General features: G+C 46.1%; 5 protein-coding genes across 5 annotated transcripts; 4 read left to right on the top strand and 1 right to left on the bottom strand.

Moving 5' to 3' along the window:
• Positions 1-4267: 4267 nt before the first annotated feature.
• BT62DRAFT_95584 (uncharacterized protein) lies at positions 4268-6891 on the top strand. Its single transcript, XM_043188351.1, has 12 exons — positions 4268-4398; positions 4453-4729; positions 4779-4937; positions 4990-5142; positions 5205-5360; positions 5411-5512; positions 5569-5679; positions 5732-5797; positions 5848-6018; positions 6067-6152; positions 6211-6597; positions 6649-6891. The coding sequence occupies exons 2-12, from the start codon at positions 4589-4591 to the stop codon at positions 6746-6748; spliced, it is 1632 nt and encodes a 543-aa protein (XP_043040478.1). The 5' UTR covers positions 4268-4398; positions 4453-4588; the 3' UTR covers positions 6749-6891.
• Positions 6892-7180: 289 nt separating this feature from the next.
• On the top strand, positions 7181-8153 carry BT62DRAFT_980504 (Bin3-domain-containing protein; the record flags this gene model as incomplete). The annotated part of the gene is made up of 5 exons (XM_043189518.1): positions 7181-7218; positions 7274-7395; positions 7448-7748; positions 7798-8063; positions 8116-8153. 5 exons carry the CDS (start codon positions 7181-7183, stop codon positions 8151-8153), a joined length of 765 nt encoding a protein of 254 aa, XP_043040477.1.
• A 170-nt stretch (positions 8154-8323) lies between these two features.
• BT62DRAFT_931552 (cytochrome P450) lies at positions 8324-10562 on the top strand. The gene is made up of 11 exons (XM_043186155.1): positions 8324-8524; positions 8572-8635; positions 8696-9017; positions 9067-9185; positions 9241-9386; positions 9440-9551; positions 9618-9680; positions 9730-9870; positions 9926-10007; positions 10066-10332; positions 10387-10562. Exons 1-11 carry the CDS (start codon positions 8405-8407, stop codon positions 10463-10465), a joined length of 1515 nt encoding a protein of 504 aa, XP_043040476.1. The 5' UTR covers positions 8324-8404; the 3' UTR covers positions 10466-10562.
• Positions 10563-13207: 2645 nt separating this feature from the next.
• Positions 13208-15057, bottom strand: BT62DRAFT_986764 (Ftr1 protein). Its single transcript, XM_043190016.1, has 10 exons — positions 14746-15057; positions 14644-14696; positions 14531-14595; positions 14407-14475; positions 14306-14353; positions 14186-14257; positions 13997-14131; positions 13667-13933; positions 13533-13606; positions 13208-13477 (listed from the first exon to the last, which is right to left on the bottom strand). Exons 1-10 carry the CDS (start codon positions 15010-15012, stop codon positions 13319-13321), a joined length of 1209 nt encoding a protein of 402 aa, XP_043040475.1. The 5' UTR covers positions 15013-15057; the 3' UTR covers positions 13208-13318.
• Positions 15058-15714: 657 nt separating this feature from the next.
• On the top strand, positions 15715-18337 carry BT62DRAFT_948812 (ferroxidase). The gene is made up of 11 exons (XM_043188086.1): positions 15715-16002; positions 16054-16197; positions 16247-16337; positions 16391-16565; positions 16618-16823; positions 16885-16899; positions 16954-17116; positions 17164-17521; positions 17577-17767; positions 17820-18057; positions 18113-18337. The coding sequence occupies exons 1-11, from the start codon at positions 15851-15853 to the stop codon at positions 18276-18278; spliced, it is 1899 nt and encodes a 632-aa protein (XP_043040474.1). The 5' UTR covers positions 15715-15850; the 3' UTR covers positions 18279-18337.
• The last annotated feature ends 335 nt before the right edge of the window (positions 18338-18672 follow it).

The following is an 18672-nucleotide window of genomic DNA, read 5'->3' as shown; positions in this document are numbered from 1 at the left end:
TGTTCCACTGAACTAACCTCAGAAGGATAGGCAAAGATCCTGCACAATGAAGTCTATGCAAAATATGGCATGTCTCAAGTTGTCATCTCAGACAGAGGACTCCAATTCATCTCCAAATTTCTCGATGACCTATATTGCCTCCTCTCTATCAAACAGAATGCATTGACAGCATACCACCTGCAAACTGATGGGCAAACAGAATGGGTCAATCAAGAGGTAGAAAAGTATCTACACCTCTTTATTAACTACCAACAAGATGACTGGGTAGAATAGTTGGCTCTCACTGCATTCTAACATAATAACTGTACACACTCAGCCACAGGGAAAACACCATTCTTCATGAATCATAGTTGACACCCTAATGTCGCTCAAATAACACAACATTGATCCTCTACCCCAGCCTCAACTGACTTCGCATCGAACATGACAAAAATCCATACCGAGACCAAAACCACACTAGAAAAGGCTGCAGAAACCATAAAGGTACAATACAACAAACATCATAGACCAGCACACAACTATACAATTAAGAAAAAGATGTGGCTGGACACTACAAACCTTCATCTGCCATGCCCAAAAAGAAAACTCACTGACAAATGGACCGGCCTCTTCGAAATAACATCAAAAGTAGGGCTGGCAGCTTATAAGCTAAAGCTACTCTCTGCCTGGAAAATCCATGACACCTTCAACAAAATGCTTTTATCCTCATACATCACACCAGTCTTTTCTAATCAGGAAAGGCCACCACCACTGCCTCCAGACTTAATTGATGACGAAGAACACTATGAAATCGATCAAGTCCTAAATCATAAACTCCAAAAGATCAGAGCAAAGGGCAGCAGAACAACCATGATGGTGGACTACCTCGTCAGTTGGAAAGGGTACAGACTGAAGTCCAATCAATGGATCAACGAGAAATACATGAATGCAGAGGAGGCCATACATGACTATGAATTATCTCTAAATTAAGCCATCAGGACAATAGTCTTAAGGAGAGGGTAATGTTATGATTTTTCCCTTTATTTTCTCTTTTTCTTTGTCTTTCACCCCTATTTATGCTTAGTCAGAACATCAAATGGAAGTTATGGGAAGGGCTTAGTCATCACAATCAGCTCATTCATCATTCACTCACTGATGCACAACAACAGTGCTTAACAATGCACAATTGATCTTTTATATATGATAACGATGCTCAAGGACAACAAGCACCATGGACACAGAAAGACACAATTAGCCAGAGTATTATTAGCACAGCCTGTACAGTACTTAAGACTTGTAGCTCTCACTGGTATGCCCCAGCTTCGAGCTAAAGTTTATAACCACCATTCTACCTCGAGTCAACATCTGACTTTGTGACACACCGAATGGATATACATTCAGTGGACTCAGCTGATTCCTCGAAGTGTGAAGGGACACCTGTTTATCACATGTATCAGTTCACATGATGCTTGAGCCTAACAGCAGAGTACCAATTTACTTTGCACCACAAACCCAGAATGGCCAACAAAAAAGCTGATCTGCTCAGCCAATGAGCTGACCATGGCATGAGCATGAATGACAACAAAGACATTGTCCTGCTCAAACCAGAATTCTTCTGGGAAATGACATTGCTGACAGAAGAAGAAGTTCATCAGGACATTCAAAACATGCTGAAAGAGATGCACTTATAGAACAGGAGTATCTAGAACTCACTCCATCATGAGTGAGAGATTTTAAAGCAAGACAGTCTGCTCATATATGATGATAGAGTCTATGTTCCAAAAGATCACACACTCTGAGGGTGCATCATTTCAATATCATATGATCATATTACAGCTGGACATTCAGAAGTGGAGAAAACAAAGGAGCTCATCCTTTGAGAGTTCTAGTGGTCAAAGATGAAAGGAGAAGTTGAAGCCTATATTCAGGACTGTCAAGATTGTCAGAAAAACAAAATGGACATTCAGAGGCACTGCATGCCTCTACACCCTAACAAAGTCCCCATCCAACTGTGGGAGATCATATTGGTTGATATGATAATAGATCTACTTGAGTCAAAGGGGTATGATTTTATTCTTGTCATTATGGATTGCTTTTCTAAGATGATCATACCAGTAGCCACAAGCAAGGATTTGACTACAGAAGGATGAGCCTGCATCCTTCATGATGAAGTTTTTGCCAAACATGATATGATGCTAAGGAAAATCATCTCAGACTGAGGCTCACAGTTCATATCAGGCTTCATCAAAGAATTATGCAAGATGCCAGACATCAAAGGAAACTCATTTATGGCCTATTATCCACAGACTGATAGACAAACCAAACAGGTCAACCAAGAGATTGAAAAATATCTCCATCTTTTCATCAACTGGCATCAAGATAATTGGTCTGAATAGTTGGCACTGGCTGTCTTTCAGCACAACAACTGGGTGCACTCCTTGACAGAGTATGCACCCTTCCACATCATCACTGGCCAAAATGCTGAGGTGTGCCCAGTGTGCACAAGTTAAAATCTTTGGCCCACAACAGCCAAATTTTTATTAGACATAAACAATATTTACAAGATGGCTGAAAAGGCCTTATCTAAAGCATCAGAAGCAATGAAACATGCTTATGATAAGAAAAAGAGTGCAGCAGAATGATATGCCACCAGTGACAAGGTGTGGCTCGATGCCACCAACCTCTCCCTCTCCTGTCTAAAAAAGAAACTCAACATCAAATGAGTAGGACCCTTCACCATCAAGGAGAAGGTCAGGAAGTCAGCATACTGTCTTGGACTTCCACCCACATGGAAGATTCACAATGTCTTCAATGAGTCCCTTCTGACCCATTACCACCCACTGGCATTCTCTAATCAGGAACAGCCACCTCCACTGCCACCTGACTTAGTTGAGGGCCAGTATGAACAGGAAGTCAAGTGCATACTTGATGACCAAATCATCCACTGCAGGAGAGGATCCCTAAAGATCGAGTACCTTGTCAAATGGTGAGGCATGCTGAATGAGGAGAATGAGTGGATGCATGCTGAGGACCTGGAGCACTGCCAGGACCTCATCAGAGAGTATCTCAATGGGGACAAGCAAATCCTCTATGCCCTCAAGAGGCATTTTAACAAGTGAGACTATAAACAATATAGCTCATGCCACTATATGCTGTGGTGACACCCCCTAGAGCCAAAAAAGCTCTACCAGTGGAAAAACACTGACTCCAAGGTCAGCGACTTCTTCTATGACCAGGAAGACCTGCTGGACTATGATCATGACCAAGGGGTCAACATCAATCACTACAGCAAATAAGCAGTTGAGATGACTGCCTTGACTGGGGGGTATTGTTATGAACATGACCATTTCACACCTTCACATTCTTCACCTGCATCATTCCCCACATCATTCATGCACTGCTTCCACACCTTTGTTGTGCTACAACCCCACTCTGCAGCACAACACACTGAAATACTCATGTATTTATGTCATTACAGGACTATTACCATATAATGCACAAACAATATACACATTCCTTACTGCGACACTCATATATCAGATGTCTCTGGTATGACTACAGGTCTTACACTGCACCGTCGTTACATATTATTAGACTACACTCTTTTGTATATAAGGTAGCTCAGCTGTGGCCTTAAGCCTCAGCTTCAGACTAAAGTTTATTCTCCCAATAATCTTCTGACTGAACTCTCAGCATCGCCCGACTTGATTGAGACACTTCCTGCTCTCTTCAGACCCCTTAAGTGCTGCTTGTCTGAATGTGAAGCACAGCCTTAAGTTTTGGTTTGTTTGTAGTAGTTGGTCGCTAACATACAGGAACATCACATATGTCACGACGACGCGTTTGCCTATGCATCGCCCAACAACTCCAACACATCCCATGTCATGGGGTGCGTATTTTCTTGTGGATACACGCACGGCGCTTCTCATCTTTCTTAGGCTACTTATAAATTCTTCTTAAATTAGCCGTGAACATTTGAACTCTCATCAAGCCGCGTATGTTGTACAATACGGTACCAATTCATTTTATTTTAGTTTTCGTACGGGCTCGGACATAGATGAACCGACTGTAGTCCCCGACCCTGGTCTGGAAGGGGAAATACCAAGATAAGCTTATTTTATTTCCTCTTAAGCTTTCTCTGTGCTTCCAAGTTGCTTCGTCATGTTTCAGGTTTCGACTTCGTACCTGGAAATTCTACGGAGATATGTACTAGTATGTCAGTTTCATGCGGCTCCGATGAAGGAAGCGCTTTTAGTTGTCTGCTTGCAATGATTCCGCGTTAAGGGGTATATTTTCGATTGTTACCCACGCGGTGGCCACGTTCTCCAATCATTGCGATCTCGTCATTGTCACTAAGCTCTACTCGGTATCGTTCATGCAATGGTTCACGACAACGAAGTTTTCGAAAGAGCCAAACAAGTAACTCTCTCACTCCTCTTGCGTTGATCTTTGACTAAATTATTCAACTCTAAGCACTTACCAGATTTCTATGTCGATTTCGTCAATGTAACACGAGTTTCTGCCATGGCCATGAGATTGGCGCAAGGCATTTGGTGTGAATTCTACAGCTTCTCTTAACCCACTGACTCACTCTTTCGCCCCCTTGACAATGCCTACTTGTCCTTATTGCGACAACCGGTCGTTTATAACGTCTGTTGCTCTAATGGATCATATGCGATCCTCGTCTTTACCCCATCCCTACTGCAAGCTGTGCGACCGACGATTTGTCGACGAACTATCCTTGAACTCTGTGAGTGTCTCGCCTCTATGCTACATGTCTGATTCTTATCTATCCTTAGCACAAAGCCGCGAGGCACCCGCCAATGTTCGATTGTATAGACTGTGGCCGGCCCTTCAAATCGCAAGTCTCACTCGACGAACATTTTCGTGGGTCTCCCAATCACCCCAACTGTCCCGTTTGCGGACGGGGGTTCAGGACGCAAGCTTTGGCGAACACCGTACGTGCTTCAACATTCTCAAGTTCTGTCGCGACCTCACAGCAAATTCTAGCACCACAACGAGAGCCATCCACAAGCAACTTGCGATATCTGCCGAAGGACAATGTATGAACATGAAATATCAAAACACTTCAAAGACTCTCCGCGGCACCCAAAATGTCATTCGTGCGACGAAGGCTTCTTGAATGATGTAGAATACACTTCGGTACGGTGTTGTTCCCATCGAGATTGGTGAATCTAAAATTTACACACTTCAAAACTTTGCAGCATTGTGCCATCATCCATTCAGATGCGCACTGCGGTGGATGTGACCAGCAATTCTTTGACATTGATGCCCTCCATAACCATTATACCAATTCTCCCCAACATCCGAAATGCATGAGGTGCAAGAAAGGTTTTGCTAATGAGAAAGAATATGTCGCTGTAAGCCCTTCTATTTCCTGTACCATCAGGTCGATTCATATGAAATTTAGCACGTCGCGACTCACTCCCTCGTATCCTCTGCACTGACCTCCCCCGTGCAGTCACCTCGTGGCATATTTTCACCAGCGCTAGTCAGGTTAGCGCCGAGAATGGTGTGTGTGGCTCCCTCACGACAACCTCGTTATGCTTAATGAAATTTATTGTATAGACTACCTCTGCTTTGAGCTCGCCAGCTCTTCCTCATTCCGACCAAACTCTCACAGCACTTCATCGCTCGGCACCTTTGTCCGCAAAATCGCCTTTAAGTCCTGTCTTCAATGTCGTTAGGTTTACATTAGTAGTGACTTTTCTCCGAACTTACAGCATCCTAGATGAACAACAGCGATCTCCTTAAGCACACGTTGCCTCTATGGAGTCCTGTTCCAGGGACCGTTTCAGTATGGACAATATTACTGAGCGAGTCTACCAATACTAATTTCTGTATTAGCCAATCTGCGAAGCGGAAGACGAGGACGATATGTTCTCATCATCATCGGCGGCTCTGATGGTTCAAAAGCTTGTTGACGACGGACCTGAATCGCCGTTGCCCCACATCCAAGTTGACCACGTCCCAGACCTCCCCCGCCTCCAGACATTTGGTCTGTCCTGCTTGACCTCGGTGCGTAAATTTAGCTTCACATATACTACCTGATACATTGTGAAGTAGTCACATACGCCGAAGTATGACCCCTTTGGTGAGAATCCAGTATCTGAAGAGTGGCTCCCCTCATCATTTGTTGGCAACAGTCACAGGTAAGCCAATTATTACGTGTCGATAAATATTCTCAGGTACTAACAATAAAGCACCCAGTTCACCGGATGTCTCATCTCCAGTTGGCCTTGCACAAATCCCCGTCATGTCTCCAGTGGCGTCAACGCCTTCCACAGTTTCTGGGAAGAATGGTCGATCCCCCTCGGCACTGCTTTTCTCGCCTTTCAAAATGGTATCTGACCACCAGGCTTTGGGCTCGAAGTCCAATTCGTCCAATGGTGGTCATACCCCAGTGTCGCCCTCTTCAACTACTCCTGGTTCAGCCTCCGGCAGCAGTGGAGGTCCGGGTGGCTCGTACTCCCTGCCGGATAGTTCGGTATCGTCCGTCAGTGGTTCCTCGCGCTTACGTCTGCACTGCCGCCTTTGCGGGATAAACCCTTGTCAAAATATCACTGCGACTATGTGTGGTCATATTTTCTGCTATGAGTAAATGATCTATTCGTTTTGGTGGGATTTCTACTGACAGCTCGGCGTTAGTTGCATTGTACATGCTGTCATTTCGACGTCCGCTTGCCCAGTTTGTAACAACCCGACGTTGCTCTACTGTTTATTCAAGCTTGACTTGGCCGCTCTGTAAATCATGTTTGTACATATACGAAGATCTCTTGTAGTGTTGTGTACATCGACGCGAACGTTTCTTGGACATTTACACGTTGCAAAAAAACATTTTATGTCTCTATTTGAACATGATACCGATACTCGTGTCTGTTTTGTCAGCCCTCTGCTTCATGGTCAGTTCACCTGCATCCTATTTTTGAATTCGAGGACGGCGCACGATTTCTGATAATCTTTTACAACGTTGCCGGCTTTGGATTTCTATGGGCGTTGAACGTTGACAACCCAATCAGGAAATAAATGCAGAAGATTGAGGAAACGGATCCATAATGGTCTACAACTTGAACCACATTTACACGTGGCCGCGTACAATTCCTTTCGTCCCGACGCCTCAGTCGATAATTACCAGTATCCTCCTTTACGACGAAACTTGATACTCCCTTAAGCTGCTGTGATGGACTCGAACCTTCCGATTTATGGGAACTATCATGGGTGTGTCTCGTGCAACTTCATTGTCAAAGTGCTCTTGCTCATTGAAATCGTTTAGCTACTACTCTAAAAGGCCCTTCGTGAATGATCCACGACTAGCCTTACTGCCTGTGGACTCTTTTGTTGGAAAGCGGGTGTTGGATGTAGGATGTAATGAAGGTTATGTTACTTGCGAAATTGGTGAGTCGTGTCCTACTGAAGGATTCACTTACAGCTGAGCGTACTAAGACAGCTCAGTCCTGGGGAGCCCACAAGGTCATTGGCGTTGACATTGACAAGTCTCTGGTCCGAGCTGCATGGAGGAGACGAACCGTCGTCTGGTCTACTCAATCCCCTTCAGCGCCAGGAACGGACACTTCAGTGCACCCAGATCATTTTCCTCTATCGTTTGAACATACGTTTGGATCTCTGCCAATACCCCCCAACCGGAATCGCGGCAAGCACGTCTTTCCGCACAACGTTTCGTTTCGCGCGTCGGATTGGGTCAACGACCAGATTCCGGAGGATTCTGAACCATATGATATTATAATAGCGTATGTCCTGTCTAGAGCCTTCGGTTTGCTCGTCTCATTCCTCACCCAGGTTCTCAATATCGAAATGGATCCATCTGAATCAAGGCGATGAAGGACTTCAGCGATTTTTCCATCGAGTGTATTCTCTTCTTCGGCCGGGAGGGACCTTTGTCTTCGAACCTCAATCATGGGATACATACAAGAAGGCGAAAAGATTGGACAAGAATCTGATGGATAGAGCGGCGACACTGAAAATACGGCCCGAGGAGTTCGAGTCGCTGCTATCTCAATTAGGCTTCGGTCCGGTCAAGCACTTTGGTTTGGCTGGTGAAGGAGGTGCGTTCCCTACTTTCCCACCTCTGTTTCCCGTGTGACGAATCATGCATAGGTTTTCGTCGCCCAGTAGATTTATACGTGAAACTATGATTATATGTCTCTTGTATCACACCTATGTAATTGGATCATTGACACTGCGAACGTGTTGGATTCTGGATTCGCAAGGCGTGTTCGGCGATGCGAGATCAGCGCCCATATCAAAGGATTGTTCTTTCGCGGTCTGATTGGTCTCGGAATTTGCCTGTAGGTCTCAGCAAAACATTCAAACACACTGAACTCCATTAAAGGCTGATATTCTTCCTTCCTGCGTTCAGGTTCTCAATTAACATCCTCTTTCCGAAATGGCGCTTTCAGATGTCTTTCTCTTCGCCGGCGCTTTCCTGCTGACAGCGCTGGCTTTTTTTCTCGGTCGCAAACCTAACATGCTACCGCCCGGCCCCAAGGGCTGGCCTGTAATTGGGGTAAGTAGTTGCCTGAGAACGCTGTCGCGAAGACCCATGCTCTACAGAATATCTTTGACATGCCAACGAAAAGCAACTGGCTGACTTATGCTGAATGGGGAAGGAAGTATGGTTCGTTCACATTACTGTTCTATTCTTCTTTTCCATAACTTCCTCTTATCTCCTCGCCAGGCCCTATATGTTCTGTGAATCTCATGGGACAGCGCATGATTATTGTTAACGACGCCAAAATCCTTGCCGAACTTGACCGAAAAGGCGCCATCTATTCTGACAGACCCAGGCTAGAAATGGCTGGTGAGCTTGTTGGATATGCGAAGACAGTCGTCCTCCTCCGGTATAACACGAGCTTCCGCAATTGCCGGAAGCACATCTCGAAGATGATGGGCACTATCAATTCAATTCAAAAGTATCTTCCCATGGAGGAGCACGAGACGCGGCGACTTTTAAAACGTGTTCTAGCCAACCCTGGGAACTTGAACGAGAGTCTGCGCAAGTACGTTGTTCTCGGTTCTCTGTACGGTTGTGATCATGAGGGTCGGCAGAACTTCGGGATCAATCATATTGAAGGTCACATATGGCATCGACGTACAAGAGGAGAACGATCCGTTCGTGAAGCTCATCGAATCTTCAAACACGAACTTTGGTATCGCTACAACACCAGGCGAGTCACTGACGCAGGGAATCGGATCCCCAGCAACCTACTGAACTTTGTTCAGGTACCTTCTTGGTCGATAACTTCCCTGCACTCCGCCACCTACCAGAGAACTGGCCTGGTGCAGGGTTCAAACGTCTGGCGAAAAAGTGGGCCGAGATATTCGACAATGTGATTGAGGTTCCATACGCATTTACGAAGGGACAAATGGTACGGCTGATTCTTGCTGATTTTTTAGTCATGAGTGAAACACGTATTGACAGGATGCAGGCATCGCACCTCCCTCATTCTTATCATCGGCTCTCGCGGATGAAGAAGGTTTATCACCTAGCAAACTTCTTGATATCAAGCACACGGCTGCGTCACTGTATGGAGGTATGCCTTCGACCCTTTTTTGACCACTTTCTCTCACTAACTGTGGCTTATGACTGGTGCATTCAGCCGGAGCAGATACTACAGTCTCGGCTCAATACGCCTTCTTTCTAGCCATGATCCTCTACCCTTGTACGTGTGGTCGTGCGTCCCCGGCTTGCCACTTATAGGCCTTCAAAAGATGTACAGAAAAAGGCGCAAGCAGAAATTGATGCCGTAGTTGGAAGTGATAGGCTACCAGGGTTTATGGATCGTGAAAATCTGCCGTATATCAATGCCATTGTCTCGGAGGTTTTGCGATGGAACAGTGTCGCGCCTATCGGTATGATATTCCCGTCGAGTCTTAATCTAGCCATTTTTTGACACAGAGATATAAGGCTTCCCGCATACGGCCATGGAAGATGGCATCGTAGGAGGTTACTTCGTTCCCAAAGGCTCAATTATCATCACGAATCTTTGGTCAGTCTTCCTCTTGTCCGCACTAACAGCTCCATCTGACCCTAATTATTGTTGTCAGGCAAATACTGCATGACGCTGAAGTTTATCCCGACCCATTCACCTTTGATCCGTCTCGATTTATAGCCTTTCCTGGAAAAGAGGTACAGCGTGATCCCCGGCATGCATGCTTCGGTTATGGGCGACGGTACTGTGCAGGATCCCATCTTGCTGAAGCTTCCCTGTTCATATGTTTCGCAATGTCTCTCGCCGTCTTTGATATCACGAACGCTGTGGAAAACGGTGTTTCCGTTGTGCCTGTCTATGAAAGTATGTCAGGTATTGTCAGGTTTGTTAGTTTCTCTTACACATGTGGAAGGTGTATTAATAACAGGTTCTCAAGCCATCCAAAACCGTTCAAGTACTGCATCAAGCCTCGATCTGAAAGGGCTTCGGCTCTCGTTCTTGCTGACAATTTCTAGGTCATTATCATCATTAAATTTCTTCTCGTTAACTCGATTTTTGTCAGTTGTACTGGATATATGTAATACGACTTCATAGAGTCCTTCGGCATTGGTATCTTGTGTGAATCTGAGTATTTCCTGACTCTTTGGGTTGGTGGGTGGTCTTTTTTGTTATGTGTCCTCTGGTCCGGGGAGTCCGCGTCCTTACTATTAAATACTATTCGGCGCGTCCGTGGCGCCTGTCACGTGCGATTTTGAACTTGCCTTTCCAGTTTTCTCAGGTCTTCTTTCCCTTCTCCGCACATCGTTGCCCTCTTCTTGACTCCAAGTATCGGTTCATTTTCACCGCCCGCCTTGGTTTTGCTCCATACGAAAGACATTCTGGCATGGAGAGGCTTAAAAATAAGGTATCACTCGTTTCTGTTTTAAACGCTGTACTCATCGAAAGATCACGTAAATAGAGAGAAGCGGAGGGGGGATCTTTGGATGCTCTTTACAGATTGTCGTCGAGGCTCAATTAGGATTCCATCGTTTTTCCCTCTATCATCGCTGCCGTCCGCCGCCATCTGCTATCCGTTTCCTTACCTACGACAGTCATCGACCCAGGCTTAGATTCAGAGCGTTTGGGGACACTGAAAATGACTCATGAAAGCCTCAGTGCTCTTAGGATGGCTTTTTATCGTCATGCTTTCAGCAGTCCTCGTAACGTTGCTCTAGCAGCGAAGTTGTGGCCGGAATTGCGCTACTGCGATTTCTTCAAACTTACGTCGTCGAGATGCTTCCTTCATCTCTCATGAGTACGTTGACCTTGTGATCGAATCACACCTGCGATTCCTGAAAGGACTATTCAAAATACCTCAGATTTCAGCTGTGATGAAGTCTCCCGACTTCCTATCGTGTTTGATGAACGTTTGGGTCTCTGATGGCATCTGCTATGGACTTCCTCCGGCAAGAGACAATTATGCTGATCTTAATGGGCCTGCTATAACAAACTGACGTAGATGATGAAGGCCTCCGTTGCGGTTACCGCAGCTTTATATGTGACGTCTCCCTACAAAATCACTGCTTCTCTCAAGGGTCTGATACACTATATACAACAGCCTACAGCATCCACGGAACATGTTATGATCTCAACTTGTGTTTCTCGAGCATACAACAACGAATTCCATAAAATTCCGTCGAAACTCCCTTGCTCATCATGTCCCTCATTGGATCTGTCGATTGATGGCAAGGATCACATCGCGCAAGCCTGGTTTTGTCTCATCTTTCAAGGATGAAAAGGCTCACCTGCGAATAGTGGGAATGCTCAGATGTTGTGCTGGATACTTAGCGTCTTGCTTTGATGATGGTTTTCTCAGAGTGGTGCAAGCTTTGGAGCGCCTTCTGCTTGACTCGCTATTGAAATGCATCCCCATTTATACTACTGAAACTCCCTCAGCGAAGTCGCTTCTCTTCTCAACCATCGTGCGGATATTCAATTCGATCAACTCTTATCTCATATACGTGGTGTCTTGCGAGAGGTTCGCAGGAGCATGCAGCGGATACAGCGATCGGGCCTAGAAGAGGATGTTTCTGTGGGCCCCCGAAGCCCTCAGGCATGCACGGTTCATGTTGAAGAAGACAGCGGACAGTCGATGGGCCGTCAGATGTGAGATGGTCAATGAGGGACGAATTCAACGAATGTACGTCTGAAGATCCTCACGCGTCCTGATGAAGTAAACAACTTGTTCCCTTTACAGCGTCCATCTGATGGAACCGGTCGTTCAAAGTGGGCAGTACAGCGTTGCCAAGGATGTCAGGCCTCTTTCCATTGTTCCAGAGAATGCCAGAAGCAAGCTTGGGTTTCTCATCGGCCGCGCTGCCAGAGACCCAAGCGCGTACAGCATGATGAATTTTCATTGAAAGCATATGGCGTGGCGTCGTGTGACGTTCAGATGGTGGCCCCACAACGATTTCCGCTACTGGTCACGATAGCGGAAAATGACCTATCCAAACATCTGGAAACAGTCAAGGATCTGCGGGAAAAGCATGCGCATCAATTGAAATACCCCCCTGGTCATTTTCCTCGACCACGTCTCGATTCCCATGGCCGTCACGATGGGGTCTGCGGCAGAGTATAGAGATCGTAAAAATGGATGGGAACGAGCAATTCAGAAAGCTGAAGCGCAGGGTGGACCGCTAGGCTTTCTAGCGTACCCTCACGCTGTCAAACCTCGCCAAAGTCTGCTTCGGTTCCAAATCTCAGTTTGAGCTCCGTCCGCTTCGTTAAGATCTTCTCATCCTACAGGCCCTTTTTTATTGTTGGGCAGAAGTTGCTTCTGCTTGGGGTGTATACGTATTCGAATTTATCCCTGTAACCAAGTTCTCCTTGACGCTCCACCTTGACATATGCATGTTCCTGTACTCTGGCCTGTCCTAAAATACTGCCAATACTATAAATGTGATGGTCCCGATCGCCTGTACTTGTTCTTTGTTGCAGATACCTTGAGCTCCTTGCAGCGGATACTATTAGCTGCTATACTAAATGCATCTATTTTCAAAAATGTCAATCATAATCTCATCTGGTAATCTGATAACTTGAAAGAGCGTGCCTGCCCCAGTTGTGCCTAAGGGCATATCCTTAGCTTCTTGGCAGAAGCTTAAAATAAATTTCGGATTGGTGGCGAAAATCGTGAAGGTACCGTAACTAAGATTGGAAATGCCCAGGGATCCGAGAGTCGGTTCGGATGCTTGTTGCCATACATGCAAAAAGAACTCAATGATGGTTTTACGCAAACTGGGGTCATTACATCACATTTTCATTACTTCAATAAACAAACCTTCCTTGAGCTAAGAAAAAATTCGCATAGACTACTTCGCGGAAGAACCAATTTACTTGGGAAGAACCTGGTTGTCATTCTCGTCTTTAACTTCTTCCTTGCTTTCAGATTTGTCTGTGTCGGGGGTTGCTCCCGCAGCCTGTTTCTGTTCTCGCCTAATTCGGCGACGAATACCTGTGGCGGACTCATATCCAAAGAATTTGCTGCGACCCTACAGAGCATCGTCAGTTGTTAGTCCGCGAAATGACAATATACGTGGAACGCACCTCTTTGACTTTAAGGAACACAAGCGTAACAATAACGGCCAACCAATAGAACACGTAAGACAACACGGTTCCCTCTGAAATGCCGAAGCCTAAGTTAGCGGATGACGCGAATTTGGAGACTCGAAAAAACGTACGAGTCGCGTTGTTGGTCCATCCAAACAAGGCGTTGAATACCGACCAGCCGTTGTTGTTCAAGTTGTCTTCAGGATTGCAGCAATCCAAGTGCCATACGTTTCCTTGAACTCTATAAGAGCCCGGGCCACTTCCACCTGCATCATCAACATCTGCGCCAAGAAGATTGTTAAAAGCGTTGGTTTCGAAAGCCCCGACACCGCGAGAGAAGAGACCTGCGCCAATGAGGAGAAGGAGGTTGGTCATAGCTATGAGGAAAACCGTGAGAGCTATTTGTGGATTAGCGAGCGGTTAGCTTTTATGTTGAATGTAATGGTTCGAGATATACTTACTGGTACGACTGGCGAAAAAGTAGATTAAGAAGCCACAGATTAGGCCGCATACCAAACCGACAATTGCGGCGAGCGGGATGGATGTGGCGGGCTGTCCAAGAGAGACGCCGCCGACGAATATCACCGCTTCCATACCTGTATATTTCTAGTGAGAAAACCGCATGGACAACGAAAATAATAGCAAATTACCTTCACGGAGGACAGTGATAAGAGGAAGGATGAAGAGAACCCATTTTCCTGCGGCAGTTTTTCCATCGGATCCTGGACAATTATAAGAATGTAAATTAACGGGAGGAAAGGACGACTTACGCTTTCCTTCGAAAGCGCGCTCAAGCTTGATGCGCCATTTTGCCTTTGCTACAAGCAGTTAAATCAGCACGAGTACAGGATTAAAGTCGGCAGAATCCTACCCCGATCCATCTTGAGCATGGTAACTCCCATAACAAAAATCATGAGACAGGCAATAAGTTCGAATATACCTGAGAAACCAGTCAGTAAAGCTGACTGAAGAGAGTAATATATTCTATATTTTACCCTCCCATAGTTCTTCAGATTTGGACCATAAATTTGATGCTTGAGTAAACCAGACGGCAATAAAGCTATGCAAAATTGAGTTGGAAACGTATTTATGTAAGTCAGGGTCGTACGCAGCACCAATAGCGAGGGCAATAAATAGACCTAGTCCTGCGCCAAGGAAAATCTTCACAAAGTCAAACAGAACGATCAGAGAGGCTATGAAAATGATTTACCTGAATTCTCAGCTTGCGGATGAGGCGGCGACGGTGGACCACATCATCCTCGCCCGACAAATGGGGCAGTGCATCGGCGCCGTCGAGACGAGGACTACCATTAGAGTCGTTTTCATCCTTCGGCGTAGTCGCTACACCAATACGCCCTGGGTCATCCTGAACTATCTGCTCAGCGAGACCTAGAAGAACTGAAACGATGATAGCCGCCTCCAATGTTTCACGGAAAACGATGAAGAAAATAGGGACGGAAAAAACGTTCTTCGCCATCTCGACGGCCACCAGGTAAGGGGAGGGGTGGGGAGGGAGGGAGGACAGGAAACATCAGTACATTTAAATTAACGTAACCTTTTCGGACTAGAGCGGTTTCGGCGCAAGATTGGACAAACTGAGGCATATGTGTCGACCAGGAACCCGGAAATGCCTCATCATATCAAATCTGATAAGATGTGAAAAGTCGGTTCCAAAATTAGATCACAATGTGCTACTTGGTACCGCCACCCTGAAACATCGAACTGTTTTGCATGGACAGGATTGCCCTGAAAATATCTCCAGGGCTGCTTTAGGTTCTTATCTTCCCACTGTGAGGGAGTATTCACAATGGGGCTTGACGAAAACGGCAGAGCATGAGGTAGGTTCGGTCCCGTAACAGTTAGGCTAGTCACCTTACTCGTACCACCCTTACTGGACGTTGTTATGTTCCTACCTCCGTTTAATATCTTTTTGGCAAAATATCTGCCCGAAATGTTTCAACCGCAAAGACGTTGGATCTTATCTTTCTTCCATTGACTTCTCCCGCTCGCAATTACATAGTTCAAAGTCGTGGAGTCGTGGGTAGAATTCGATAAATCAGATAAGATCGGACAGACCTCGAGACCGCGCCGAGACCAATGGGTGGCGTTTCCCTTATCTGATACATCATTTTCCCTATCAGATAAAATTTTCGCCGCCTAAATATAGTTTAACTGTCAACGTCCGCTCAGCAACGACCTGACCCGTGTTCCATTATATTTGCCTCTTTTAAACAATACCGGATTTGAATGGTTCCTCAGACCTGCCTTTCACCCGCTCTTCCTTCGACTCCCAGTAGCGTCGCTCACTGGCAAAGATGTGGTCGTCTTTTTCACTGGCTTCGCTGTTGTTCGCTTCTCCCGTCCTCGCTGGTGTCCAAGAAATTTGGTGGAATATAACATATGTCGAGGATGCCAATCCAGATGGCCTGTTCAGCCGCCGAGTCGTAGGCATCAACAATACTTGGCCGTTAGTAAATTTCCGTAGACTCGGACCCTTTGTTTAACTCCACTCTTCTAGCATACCGGTGATCGATATTTCGGCCAACGATTCACTTATAGTTCATACCACAAATTCGCTAGATGAAAGGTCGACTCTTCATCACCATGGCATGTTCTTCAACTCCACATCTTGGATGGATGGCGCCTTACTGGTTTCCGAATGGTAATCCTACATCCTTACTCCACGATCATTCATACTGACCCATGTGCAGCGGTATTCCCCCCGGCGGACAATTTGACTACGTCGTTCCCATCAACTCTTCCGGTCAATGGGGTACATATTGGGTACACGGTCATGCAAAGGTAAGTCGGAAGTTATACCTTGACTGTTTCCAAATGTAATCTCAATCCTCCAGGGACATTATGTCGACGGTCTGCGTGGGCCCGTCGTTATTCATCCTTCGGAAGAAGTCTATTCATATGACGAGGAATACACCATCAGTGTCGCTGATTGGTACCACCAACAGCATAGTGTCCTCTTAGAAGAGTTCATCAATATCGCCAACCCTGGTGGGGCCGAACCTGTACCCCGTAAGCATGACTATATGTTTCGTCTAACTTTATCCGGGTAACAATGTGGTAGAATCTGGCTTGATCTACTTTGCCCAAAATGGCTCCTATCTTGGACCCATTTCAGGGACTTCCCCTACTGGAGCAACCTCAGCAGTCGGGTTCAATGATAATGCCACTCTTCCCTTCGAAGCGGGGAAGACCTACCGTCTGAGGCTCCTGAACACGGGCGCTTTCTCGATGTTCTACTTCTGGATTGATGGACATGATATGCGCATTGTGAGTGCTTCTCTTTACGTTTTCCTCGTTCCGTCCCCGTTGATATTTCATCTCCGTTTAGATCGAGGTCGATGGGGTAAGATTCTTAACCTGAAGCTAATGGGCTAGCGCCTAATCCCATCTTTTCTAGACTGACATCGAGGAGTATGCCGTTGATGTACTCAGTATTAGTGTTGCTCAACGGTACTCTATTCTCGTGACGGCTCGTAATGATACCAACGCTAGCAACTGGGTTATACACGCGAACATGGACACCACCATGTTCGATAAAGTTCCAGCCACGTTGAACCCCAGTGAGTTTCCCCGTGGATGGAGAATTCTGGGTCTCATGTGGCTCTAGATCTGACTTCGTCCATCACGTATTCTTCGTCCTCGTCCATCACCGATCTTGGCGCTATTGATGAATACATCGACCTTAATGATACAGTTCTAGTCCCTGTCGAAGTCGTCGCAGCTCCCACGTCCAACGTAACGATAGATTTGGAAGTCACTTTCGACACCATGGACGATGGAACGAATCGCGCCATGTTCAACGAGATCACGTACAATTCGCCCGATGTACCTGCAATATTCAGCGAACTTAGTTTGGGAAGCAACGCTACTACCGAGACTGCGTATACACCTCTCAGTTTCGTCGTCGATTATGGAGACGTTGTCGACATCGTGATCAAGAATGGAGACACAGGGAAGCATCCGTTGTAAGTCCGGCTTCATTACGTTTCTCCGACGTGTTAACGATGCCATCGTTCCTAGCCATTTGCACGGGCACAAATCCATGATCGTTGGCCGTGCTGAGGACTACACATCCGACGACCCCACTCTAAACCCGCCTCTTGTTGAAGACCAACCGAACCCCATGCGCCGGGATACGGTCCAAATTCCTGGGGGCGGTTCTATAACTCTCCGTGTGGTCGCGGATAATCCCGGAACATGGTTCCTCCATTGTACGCATCGCCGTTTCCACTCTTGGTTTCGCTTCTTATGAACCATGACTAGGTCATATCGAATGGCATCTCCAAGCCGGTCTCGCCATGACACTGATCGAGGCCCCGCTCGTCGCTCAGCAGCGCAACACCGTCCCCCAAGCAATGTACGACAACTGCATTGCCTTGGACACGCCCTACTCTGGGAATGCCGCAGGGCATGCTTCGGCGACTGATCTTAGCGGTTTATCCTTGGGACCGTACCCGCAGAAGCTCGGCTGGCATGCAAAAGGTATTGGTGCAATGGCTGGGTGAGCGATACTTTGTTTCCCCCTTCTGAATTTTCCCGCTGATAGATTGGCCCAGCTGTGTTCTGACCGCGCTTATTGGTATGCTTACGGTTGTGTGGTATTCCACGGGCGGGCATATTTCGGAAGAGGAGATCGAGCACGAGCTTAGGGAGAGCATTGAGGCGAAAGCGCAGCGAGGAAAATTCTTTGGACTGCTGCGACCCAAGCAGGTTGGTAATTGATTTATTTAAATGACCTTATATGTATTCTTCATGTATGAATGAAAATGAACTTACAGGGCCTTATTTGATGTTCCTGAATATTCTTTTTTAGTGAGAACAATTAGGAAGGAGCTTTTTTAATTCTTGTTCGTTACATCATTTTCAAACCATTTTTCACTTCATACTTATATCATTATATAAGTGACATAGTTTGTTCTGCTTACATGGATGAAAGGTGGTAAATGTGAACATGGATTCATGATACAAATAATGTAACTACTACATAACATCAATGCAGGAGATGCCAAAAAGAATGTGATAACCTTGTTCAATTCAGCCTCAGTGAGTCTTCATCCAGTCCACCTTGTTTGACACTGTCTTTGATATGTCACCACTCCATGTGTCACAGATCACT

The sequence above is a fragment of the Guyanagaster necrorhizus genome (genome assembly GCF_019112545.1).
Source record: "Guyanagaster necrorhizus MCA 3950 unplaced genomic scaffold BT62scaffold_11, whole genome shotgun sequence".
Taxonomy (NCBI): Eukaryota; Fungi; Basidiomycota; class Agaricomycetes; order Agaricales; family Physalacriaceae; genus Guyanagaster; species Guyanagaster necrorhizus.
The sequence above is the reverse complement of the archived record's forward strand: the minus strand, read 5'-3'. Positions and strand labels throughout refer to the sequence as shown.